Source organism: Myodes glareolus, chromosome 25, assembly GCF_982192425.1.
Source record: "Myodes glareolus chromosome 25, mMyoGla1.1, whole genome shotgun sequence".
Lineage (NCBI taxonomy): Eukaryota > Metazoa > Chordata > Mammalia > Rodentia > Cricetidae > Myodes > Myodes glareolus.
This window is the reverse complement of record NC_142050.1, coordinates 22,356,509-22,368,673: the sequence shown is the minus strand read 5'-3', so window position 1 is coordinate 22,368,673 and position 12,165 is coordinate 22,356,509. Positions and strand designations below refer to the sequence as shown.

Sequence of the window (12,165 nt, the reverse complement as noted above, 5' to 3'; positions counted from 1 at the left end):
AATTGAGGAAGAGAGCAAAAGATATTACTACAGTGTTTGATTAAAAAAATGACTTAAAAATTTGACTAATGGACAGATAGTGATGGCACACACCTTTAATCTCAGCCATCAGGAAACAGGCAGGTGGATCTCTGTGAGTTCGAGGCCAGCCTGGTCTACAGAGACAGCTCCATTGACAGGCACCAAAGCTACACAGAGAAACCCTGTCTCAAAAAACTGGGAAAAAAAATCTTGGCTAATGGGGATACACATTGGTCATGGGTACTTCTCACTTGCTCATGTGGTCTTGGCAATCTAGTGAGCTTAGTTGTGCATAGCGAGTTTACTTGGAAATGCTTGCCCTGTTGAATGAAGCTCCCTTATATTCTATATGTTCCTAAAAGTTTTTGTTTATAGAAACAGTTCCTTTAATGAGTTGTGTACTTTTATTCCTAGATGTATTTTTTTTTTAGTAAATTTCAACCTTCTTTTTCTAGGATGGGAAATTACTGTGGGAACAAGAACTATACAATAACTTTGTATATAATAGTCCTAGAGGATATTTTCATACCTTTGCTGGAGATGTAAGTCTTAAAGTTTTTGTCTTAATAATTACTCTACTAGCTACTGTCTTAGTTACTTTTCTGTTGCTGTGAAGAGACACCATGACCAAGGCAATTTGTAAAGGAAAGAGTTTATTTGGCGTTTACAGCTTCAGAGGTTGAGTCCATGACCATCATGGTGGTAATCCCAGCATCAGGCAGACATGTGTGGCTCTGGATCAGCATCTGAGAGCTTACATCCGACCCACAAACAAGAGACAGAGAGAACTATCTGAGAATGGTACAAGTCTTTTGTAACTTCAAAGCCCACCCCCAGTATCACAGCCCCTCCAACTAGGCCACACTTCCTTAATCTTTCCCAAACAATTCTATTGACTGGTCATCAAGCATTTAAACCTATGAGCTTATGGGGCTATTTTTATTCAAACTTAATGAGTATTTAGTTGTTTAAGTTTCTGCCACGTAAGGAAGATTTTTCTTACAGTCTTTACTTTTGCCTGGGCTTTTTCGCTAAAAAGTTACTTAAGTTCTAAAGTTGTTGGGTTTTTTGTTTGTTTGTTTGTTTTTAACTGTCAGAAACCAAACTTTCCCTCCTTTGAAATGTGCTTCTGTGGATTGCCATTGTTGTTACATAAAGCTAAATTTATGCACTTTGTTTGTTCCTTTTGATGGAAATATTACAGACTTGTCAAGTTGCTCTTAATTTTGCCAATGAAGAAGAAGCAAAAAAGTTCCGAAAAGCAGTTACAGACCTGTTGGGCCGACGGCAGCGGAAATCTGGTAAACATCTCCTTGCTTTTCCTTCCCTTTCTGTACATTAAAGAAGCCAGCAAACTGGTTACCAAACAGATGTGAATCATTGGCTGTTACTTATAAACTGTTGGTATCTGGCTCCATTCATTCCTGTGCATCCAGTATATGGGCAGTTTTTGTCACAGCACAGTTGAGGTGGGACAGAGTCCATACAGTCATCAAACCCCAAAGTGTTTACTGTCTAGCCCTCTAGACAACAAAGCTCCAAGATACCTGCCTCGAAAGAAACACTTTTACTTCAGTCACCTTTTTGATTTTGCTCATAAAATTCCGTGTTTACTAACTTTTAAATTTGAATTATTAATTGAATTTTCAAAACAAATTTAAGTACTTTTATGTTTTGTAAACACTTTTAAGAAGCTTAAGAACAAATAAGGAGAATTGCAGAGTAAGTCTGAAAATGTTGCTTTGTCTTTTTGTTCCAGTGTCGTACACTGTACAGTCATAAGGAACTTAATTTAATGCATAAGATAGCTTTTAACATAAATATACCAATTAGAAAGTGATTCAGGATAGTGTAGAAGTTTAAATTAATTAGCATAGAGCTATCATTTGACAGCTGTCTCTAGCCTTCCTGAAATGAAATAAAGACTGATTGAGGAAGGTGAGCCTCCCTAAAACTATCCTGTTAGGCATATCAATCTCAGGGATCTCATAGGAGTGACTGCTGAGCAGATTGCTTAAAATAAGCCTCTCTGAACAACTTTGTGTACATCTAAGGGTACATGTTACCCCAGATTGGAGCTAAGTGTGTTTAGCAATGAACAAAGGAAGGCACTGGATCTAGAAATAGCAATAGAAAAACAAACACTATTTTATGATTTTTATTGTTCTTTAATGAGTTCCAAGAAGGAAGAGACCCATTTGGTATAAGGAGAAAACGACCTCCCCCAAGTTATCCTTTAATTTCCACACATGATCTCAGTCTCTCTCTCCCTTTCCCTCTCCCCCTCCCTCCCTCCCTCCCAAGTTGTTCTTTAATTTCCACACATGATCTCTCTCTCTCTCTCTCTCTCTCACACACACACACACACACACACACACACACACACTTTTTTAAAAACCATATTGAGATAAAGTAAATCAACCTTCTCTTTATGATGAATAAATAGAATAATTAGAGCCCTGCAATTGTACAGTCAAGAGCAGCTTATTTCTTGTTTCTGTTTCAGAAGTATTTAATGTTCTGATACTGAAACCTAACGCTTAGGCTCAGTGTCTTTGTTCTGTTTTGTTTGACTTCGGCCGTCTTCCTTGATCACTTTGTACTTTTAAGTCAAGGGTCTCTGTCTTAACAGGGTCTCTGTCTCTGACCGGTCAATTCTGGCTCGTCCTGCTAACCAACTTGTTCTGGGATTCCCCTGTCTCTGTCTTCTGAATGTTGGGATTATAGGCCACACTTGCAAAGCTTTTTCATGAATTCTGGAATTCTAACTCCAGGCCTCACACTTGCTAGGCAAGCACATTCCTCTCTCTGAGCCTTCGGTGCCGTTTTTAGTGAGATTTTGTGACAGTAATCTAGTGATCTTTTGGGAAAACTGTTAGTCAGAACAAGTGACATTTTGAAGTGAAAAAGAATACAAAGCCCTTGTTAAAAGTAATTTTATTTGAAACAGATAGGTAAGATCACAAGCCTTTTACCTAGTATAGGAATTCTCCTGCATATAGTGGCTATCTAAAGTTTAGGTAAAATGTTTCACTTGCTTAGAGAACATGACATTAAGGACACAGCTGAGTTGATCACTGTATGGTGAGTCTTCATACTAAATCGAACCCTGTCTCCCTTTTTACCTTAGTCAGTAGCATTAGATTAATCTGTGTTCTTTTCCTCACTGTGTACTATTTGTAGTCCTTTATCACATGCTCTTTAAGACTTTTTCTTTGGTCTTACTGGTTCCATTTTTTAAGTAGTTCTGTGATAGAATCTATAGATTCAGCCACCTAAGCACTTCATGCAGTTCACTAGGCTGTGTCCTTTTTAGTGTGTGTTAGGGTTTGAACATAGTGCCCCACATTGTAGCATGAGTCGTCCTGTGCTACTAAAACATCCCAAATGCCAGACACACACTGTTCCGTTAGTGTTTTTAGCAAGTGTTTCACATGAATGTCAGATTCTGTCTCTTCAGCCAAGCTGTTCTGCTTTTTTTTTCTCACTTAAATGGCTTCCAACCAAGGACATATATCTTCAGGAATTGCTGTTAAAACTTACATTTTGAATCTTTTATTTTTTTTAAGTGGGCACCAATCTGCATACAGAGACTAATATCATTTTAAAAACTAAAGATTGACAGTATAGAAATTGCTTCCTTTAAATGATCATATTGTTGCTTCATCTGATCACAAGCTAGAATGTTACACCTATGGTTCCCATTGGTAGGATTCTTAATTAGTCCACCAATAAAATTTTATTGTGTTTGTTATTATTTATAAGCTAGCTATTTTAGTACATTAGTCATTAATGTTTCTCTTACAATTTCAGGAAAGTTTGTATTAGAAAAATATATAGAAATTATATTTGTTTAAAATTATAGAAATGCAGCCAGTCATAGCCGTGGTGTCTGTAACCTCAGCACATGGGAGGCAGAGGATGCAGGAGATTTGCCCATGAATTTGTGGCTAGCTTAGCAGTTATGACCTACTTAGCAAGTTCTGGGTCCACCAGTGCCTCCAACAAACAAACAAAAAATTGTTAAAGTGCTTTTTTTGGAGGGGGGAGTTTCACTTGTATATCTCCCAAATGCCCCTGAATTTTAACAGTCTTTCTCCATATTCTCTCCCACTACCTCCTCTCCTCACCTCTTCCTGTCCCTAATTGATCCTCCCAGAAATTCCTACTTACTCATCCATAAATATACATTTCTCTTTCCTAATTCCTTATTCTACCCCTTCCCTCTGTGGTTCTGTCTGGATTGTCGTTTAGTTATCACTGTCCTAACAGCTGTCACTCACAGAGCGCTCGCGTCCCTGTGCTGTCTGCACACAGCACTGAGACTGTACTGTAGATGCGGGTTCTGTCATGTCACCTGAGAGCTGCTTTCTCTGCTCACTCCAGTCCAGTTGTCTTGGCAGTCTCTCACACTATAATTTTAAGCTTTTGGGCTTTTCTTCTATTTGGATATCTGCATAATTATGTGATCTTAAGAAAGATTCCTTAGCAATCTCTATATATCACCTCAAAAGTAAGAATTTATATAAATATGTTATCAAAGTTTTACTTTTATTAGGTATGTGTGTGTGTCTGTATTTTATGTGTTTAATAAATGTTCTGATTTTTTTTAACAGAGAAAAGACGAGATGCTCCAAATGGTAAGCTTTTGATGATTATTGACAAAAAAAGTTTTCATGTTACAGTTTAATTATTGTAGAAATGTGTACCATGGGTTAATGCTTAATATTTATGATCAAATATCATAGTTTAATTTATTCTTGCTTTCTATTATAGAATGATAGGCCAAACTTAGAAATTTACTGTTCTTAATTTGTTTCCTCACATAAGGTGAAAGTACAGTGTGAACTCAAGTAGTATTCTCTTCTGTACTTCCAAGTTGGTTGTTTAGAAAGTGCATGCGCTTAAGTCTTTCCTAAAGGCATTGCATTTTATTTGGTATATGTGTTCGTTTCTTTTTCAGATTTACTTTTTTTTCCATTTTAAAACACTTCCTTTATAACACTTAATGTTTATTATTTGTCATGTGTTACATGACACACTTTGTTAAATGGAGACTTCCTTGTTTAAGAGTGCCAGTGCTGCCTGTCATGCACACAGCCCCCTGGAGTTTACTTTTTCTTCTTCGTTGTCCTTCATGTTCTCTCTGGAGGGAGGCTCCATTACTTTGTTCACATTTGAATGAGAGCCTTAAAAGTAAAATCTTATTGCTCCAAGAACCTTCATTATAAGTGGGGATTTATCTGCTGATTTTGAAATGCCTTCCAAATCCTCTCTTCAGAACTTAGAAAGATTATGCAGGGAAATTTGCAGAATGCAAAGTTCTTAATATAGGATGACCATTGGTAATTATTGAGGTGTGTGCCCTTTACACAGATAGATTGCCTTTTAATTTTGTCTTTAAGTCTGTTTTCCAGATATAAAACGTGAATCAAAGATAAGATGTATTAAGTTTTATTATTTAACCTTTCAGTTTTTGAATAGGTAATTGCCTTCAGTATTGTTTGCTCTGTACTAAAGTTTGACATAGTTTATCTTTTGCATGGAAATATTACTTATAATAACATATAGGAATGCTGTGGGATATGAAAGATATTCAAAATGCTTAGCATAACAGTTAATAAATGTCAGTTATCATAAAGATGATAACAGTAATAGCAGGTTTCAGTTAATTATCATTTACCACCAGCCAGGCATTGTTCAGTAATCTTCTGAAGTAGGACCCATTTTACTACCATGTAATAGATTACAAATAGGAATATATAAGTAATTTGCTTCAGATCACAGCACAGTTAAGATTGGGCACAGAGTTCTTCCCCAAGTAACCTGACCCAAGAGTTGATCCTAATCATTGCCATGTTAAAATTGACTTTTAAGGGGAAAGCAGGCCTATAAGAGAGTAGATAGCACATCTCAAGATTGGAAGTTGGAATGTGGCAGAGGCAAAGGAAACCTCTGAGTAATGGGTTGTTCTTCTCTGAACCTTTAATGGAGTTTAGAAGTTTTTCCTGATAGGTGCCAGTATTTTAGTGTTTTGGGTGTTTATTATGTTGTGTTTGGTGTAGCATCTAATTTTTGAGAAAATAACTTGAAATATTAAATGATGTATGGATTATTCAAAAATTTGGAAACATTTATTTCAATATGCATATGTATTTATGAACAGACACTTAATTGCTATGAATAGATAACAATTTTAATATTTTAATATTCCTATTGAGTTGCTCTTAATTTTGTTTGGTTGCTTGGCTTGGGTTGTTGATTGGTTGGGGGGGGTTGGGTTTTTTGTTTTGATTTTTCTTTTCTTTTTTTTTTTTTGAGACAAGAGTCTCTGCACAGCCATGACTTTCTGGAACTCACTGGGTAGACCAAGCTAGCCTCAAATTCATAGAGATCCTCCTACTTCTGCCTGGGAATAAAGACTTCTCTTGGTAATCCTTGGTTTAATACTTTTAGTGTTTTGGTGTAATAGTCATAACTTGTTTTCATTAAATAAGTGAGGAAGTTTTTTTTAAATAATATTGTTAAAGGGCAAAATTATGCAGCCAGTATTGCCGATATATTCATACTTTTCAATTTATAAAAATATATGTGTGTCTTTATATCAAATTCTTAATCGTGAGTTATGAGATATATTATGAGAGTTTTAATTATTTTTTTGGCTTTTTTAGTCTAGCCAGTTTTGTTTTCTTCACTGTGTGGAACGATAATTTTGATCAATTATAGCTTTACTGTATTTCAATATGTCACCAGTAGGTGGCAGTGGACACCTTAACCATGGTTTGCTTGTCTGCTGGCACTCTTTGGTCCTCATGTGTTAGCTTATCAGACCTTTTCAAACTATAACTGTTAAAAAGTCACTTTAATGTAGAAGTTGCATATATTCCTAAAATGTAATTTGCTTACATACCTCAGTGTGCCTCCGTGTCATCTGTCTCTCAGCTATCTTGCCTTTAGTGTAGCTCTCTTTCGTTGTAATTAAAAAGAAATTTGAGTTCCTTTAGATTTGAATTTGAAATTAAGATTAAAATTAAAATGAGATACCTGTTGTTTATAAGAATATTTAAAACCCTTTTCCTGTGACAGTTGTCCTAAATTAGGAAGGGGTAGTTTGTATCTTCCTGTCCTCTTCACCCATTCGCTGTTGTTTTTCTGTTTGTTGTTATTATTCATATAGAACAGTCTGGTCTTAAAGATATAGTCAGCCTTGACCTTCCTGGCTTCCTAGTCATTCTTAAACCTTCCTCAGAAATACATTAGTTTCCCTTGCTGATATAAGCAAGGCTTTCAGATAACTTTAATGATTCCAGCCTATCTTCTCAGGGAATGGTGAAAGCCCTTTCAAAGTTTATGTCCCCATTAGGCAGCCAAGATGTCATCTGTCTGTTTTAGTTACTACATTTCTGTTGCTGTGATAAAACTCCATGACCCAGGCAACTTATAAAAGGTTTTTAATTTGGGGCTCATAACTGTAGGGAGTTAGGGTTAGAGTCCATGACTATCATGGTGGGAAACATGGCAGCAAGTAAGCCAACATGGTAGTAGTGGAACAGTGGCTGAGAGCTTACATGTTGATCTAAAAAAGCAAGAAGCAAAGAGAGAGCTTACTGAGAATGTCATGTGCTTTTGAAACCTCAAAGCCTTCCTCCAGTAACATACCTCCTTCAACAAAGCCACAGCTTCTAATCCTTCCCAAATAGTTCCAACAACTGGAGACCTAAGTATTCAAACATTTGAGCCCATGGGAACCATTTTCATTCAAACCCAAACACAGATCCCAGGCTTTGATTCTTATTTATAAGTATTGGTGATATTTTGATACATTTTGAAAATTGTTAATGAGGTGATCACACAGGAACTTGGTCTAAGAGGAGGTTTTGTCAGAGAAGTGTGTGTGTTAAAAATGGGATGTTGAGTTTGAGGGTACGTAAGAATTTTTAAATTGAATCTGTTGCATTGAGACTTTGATTTCTTTAGAGTATCTTTTATTATATACAAGTTGTGGGCTACATCATTTAGTGTTTCTCCTAGAGATATTACTGACAAAAATCTCTGAAAGTCCCTGGGTACTTTATCATTAGATCTTTGCAGGTAATTACTTTCAATTTAAGTATTTGAGCTTTGTGCTTCTGATAACCAATTTAACATATGTACTGGTGGGAGAATATTAGTGAACTTAAATCTGGCAGTTTCAGAAGAAGATGGTAGTAAAATTTTAAAGTATGTATTTTCTTATGGATAAATAAGGTTGAAACAAAGAAGATGGGATCAAGAATGCCATCAATTTCCTTATGAGTGTTGTATTGTCCATATCATTTTACCAGAATTACAGTAAAAAGGAAAAATATTAAGGGATCAGGTTAATTAAATTTTATAGACATTAATTTACTTCATAGTATTTAATGTTGAGATACAAGTAAGCAGGCATAAGTTAAAAGATAAAGTACAATAAATTATAAATTATGATTATATAAAATCATGTTTTTAATTGTATCCCTCTCATACCATATAGGTCCCAATCTACCCATGGCTACAGTTGACATAAAAAATCCAGAGATCACAACAAATAGGTTTTATGGTTCACAAGTCAACAACATCTCCCACACCAAAGAAAAGAAGAAAGGAAAGGCTAAAAAGAAGAGACTAACCAAGGCAGATATTGGAACACCAAGTAACTTCCAGTAAGACTCTGTCTTCTGTCACTTAAAAAGATAGGTCTTGTTCTGTTGCCTAGGCTGGCCTAGGATATAGGCTCCTCTGCCTGAGCGTCCAGAGCCATACCTGGGACTGCAGGTGTGCACTGCTACACCGGCTCTATCTTTGTTCTTTTTTATGTCGTCTGTGCTGCTCGTGATTTTTGTCAGAAAAATTCAGTTTCTATGTAATAGTCACTTCTCTGATGCTGTGGTAGAGTATCCCAACAAACAGCAACTTTGAGGAGAAAGTGATTGCTTTGGCTTACTTTCTCGGAGGGAATGTAAACCATCATGGTGGAGAAGACATGGCTACACAAGTGTAAGGGATATGGAGAGGATGGGAAGTGGGGCCAGTCTATAAAACTGCAAGGTTCCACTTCATAAACTGTTCTACAGCCTTTCAAATATCACCCACTAGCTGGGAACAGTGTTCAAGTACATGAGCCTATGGGGGGACATTTCACATTCAAACTATAACAGGAAGGATGTGTGTGTTCATTGGTCTTTTTTGTTTGTTTGGTTTTGATTTGCACAAAAAGAATGAATAGATTTATAACGGAAAGGTGAGAAGGAGCTCCCAAGGAGCAGACAAGCTTCCAGTGAAGAATACCCACAGTCATCTCTTTAATAGTTAGAGATGTTTCGGTGGTATTTATGTTGTTTATTTCTCAAGACAGTGTAGCCCTAGCTGGCCTAGAATTCCAAGTATCCAGGAATGCGTGTGCTACCAAGTCAGGCTTCTTCCATGAATCTGAAAGTTTACTTTTCTCCCCATCTGAACAGAGAAGTTAGATGTCTTTATTTCTTTATTCAACTTATTGTTGAACATGATTTTATTTTAACTTTGATGTATAAATAACCTGGAAGATGCCTGCAAGAATTGTCAAGAAGAGAAAGAAATCGGGCTGTATATAACAGATTTCAAGTGTTTTATGCATTATTTTACAAGCCCATATATGCATTTACTTTTCTAATTTCTTTCTATGTTCTACTTTAGACACATTGGACATGTTGGATGGGATCCAAATACAGGGTTTGATGTAAGTATCTTTTAAAGCTATATTTCCTGTTACTAAAATTCTATGGCTTATCCTTGGATTTTTATTTATAGTTTTAAAACCTAGTATGTATTAGAATTAGAATAATGTGCTGTGTTTAATGTGCTGTGTTTGTTTGTGCTGCTGAGGTTTGAATCCATAGTATTATTCTGTCATAGTTGCTAAGTCCTTTAAGATAAAATTTTTTTTGCATTCTTTGATTATGTGCTAAGTAAGTACATTTTGTGTTTTAAATGCAAAGAGAAAAAATGTTATTTCTTTAAGTAATAATTTCAGGAGAATATCAAATTAATGCAATAGTATAGCCAGATTCTTAGTATCCAGTTTGTTTGTTAACTGTAATTATTCTCTGAGACACTGTTGTCACTCCTTTGCCGTCGCTTGCTTAGCGCTATGACGGCACAAACAGGTCCTGTCCTCAGATCTTCAGATTCAAAATTAAATTCAAGATTAAAGCTGAGTTAAATTAAATTCAAGATTAAAGCTGAATCTTGTTAAGGACAGGTTAGAATAGATGAACATAGGACCTAGTCTTGTGGATTAATAAAAATAGAAATAGAATGCCCTCTTTTAAGGCATGGAAAAGATGAGACAAAATAGAAAAATTTCTTTTGTTCTTATCTTTTCATAAAAGAAAATGTGTTAGCATTTAAGTTACATAACCATTTTCAATGTCTGTGAATTTAACTTCAGAACGACAGAAGTCAACTGTAAGTTTTGCCGGGTTTGTTTTGGGAAAGAATTGCCTACTTAGAAATTGTTTTGTCTGTTGTAGCTCAATAATTTGGATCCAGAATTGAAGAATCTTTTTGATATGTGTGGGATCTCTGAAGCCCAACTTAAAGACAGAGAAACATCAAAAGTTATTTATGACTTTATTGAAAAGACAGGAGGTGTAGAAGCTGTTAAAAATGAACTCCGAAGGCAAGGTAATTTTAGTTTTTTGGCACTTAGCTCTTTTTCCCTTTTGAATTTTCTAAAGTCAACCTTGTAGTGGACAGCTGTGCACCCTTCCTTGAACAGAATGTTTAAATTTATGGATGCCAAATTTGGTCCAGCATCACTAACTTTAGCTAGATATGGTAAAATAGCCTTTAATCCCAGCTCTCTGGAGGTAGAGCAGGCAGATTCTGTGAGGTTTTGTCCAGCCTGTTCTACATGGAGTTCAAAGGCTACATAGATGCTAGAGAGACCCTATCTTTAAAACACACATGCAAAAACTTGACATGATTCTTGGTATAAAAAGTCACCTTGTGATCTGTAATAAAATATTTTCAGAATATAAACTCTGTAAAAAAATTTCTATTTTCAAATATGAATCTTTTTTTTTTATGGTTTGGTTTAGTCCAGATTATAATACTTTCTATTGGCTCCTGTCACCACAGTTTTTCCAGTCTTGTGATATTGGGTAATTTAAAGAACTTTGTGTTTTGGTAGCTTCCCAACACTTATGATAGTCGGGTGCGTAGATGGTCTTTGTAGTCACGATCACCATTTCAGCACCAACTGCATTTGGAACTGAGCTTCTCCCACGCTCTACTTAAAAGCAGTGTAACTGCGCTAAACTCCAGTTAAGTGCTCTTGAATCTGATTGTCATTTGAAAGTGGTATTTAACTCCTTTGCTTTTTTACTGCTGATACTCATTCAATCTTTGATTCAATATGTTCCCCCTATTCATAGTCAGTAAGGTCTGAGTCTTTGGAGCCAGCTATGGAAGCAAACAGTTTATGGCTCCCACTGCTGCTGTGTAAGCACCGCTAGTTCAGTAGGAGCTGCATTCTTGCTCCTTTATCTTCGTAGCAGACAGTTTGCACTTCAAATGCTGTGGATTTTAAAGCATACTGTGAACATAGTTTCATTTTAAGTGGGGCGGTCATGGTGACTGTTCTGTCTAGGTGAAAGAGGGACTTTCCTTAGGGCTCTGCCACACCCACTGCTGCTCAGGCTGCTCAGCTCTGTTAGTCACAGACACTCAGGAGCATTGGCTGCTTTGCTATCCTGTGTCCTTCATGCCTAAAGAAAAGTGGATCATACTAGACTGGATTTTCTTTAAACTTTAATACATATTTATATATTTTAAAGACATATAAGGCCTTTCCTTAATTACCCTAAAAACAAAAAGTCACAGGCTTTGAAAATCATATTGGCACCAAATGTCATGATAAAAGATTTTTATATTACAAAAACCTAATTTTTTCAGTGTGGAACCTATCTTTTATACACCAAAGGATGGTTTTATGTAAGACTTTTTTTTTTCAAAGATTTTGTTTGTTTGTTATTTGTAATTATGTGCTTATATATACTGAGGATTGGGGATTGTGTGTGTAAGATCATCAGTCAGTTGTGAGCTGTTCATCATGGCTTAGGAACTCAGCTGAGGTCCTCTGAA

General features: G+C 36.0%; 1 protein-coding gene across 3 annotated transcripts in view; it reads left to right on the top strand.

The window, feature by feature from the left end:
* Wasl (WASP like actin nucleation promoting factor) overlaps positions 1–12,165 on the top strand; it is a 54,526-nt gene that overhangs the window by 33,188 nt on the left and 9,173 nt on the right. For all 3 annotated transcript variants that reach the window (XM_085683692.2, XM_048450998.3, XM_048450994.3), the window contains exons 3-8: positions 477–563; positions 1,226–1,322; positions 4,638–4,661; positions 8,534–8,702; positions 9,715–9,757; positions 10,551–10,704. In XM_085683692.2, coding sequence (XP_085539818.1) covers positions 477–563; positions 1,226–1,322; positions 4,638–4,661; positions 8,534–8,702; positions 9,715–9,757; positions 10,551–10,704 — 574 coding nt within the window. The remainder of the gene's footprint in view (positions 1–476; positions 564–1,225; positions 1,323–4,637; positions 4,662–8,533; positions 8,703–9,714; positions 9,758–10,550; positions 10,705–12,165) is intronic.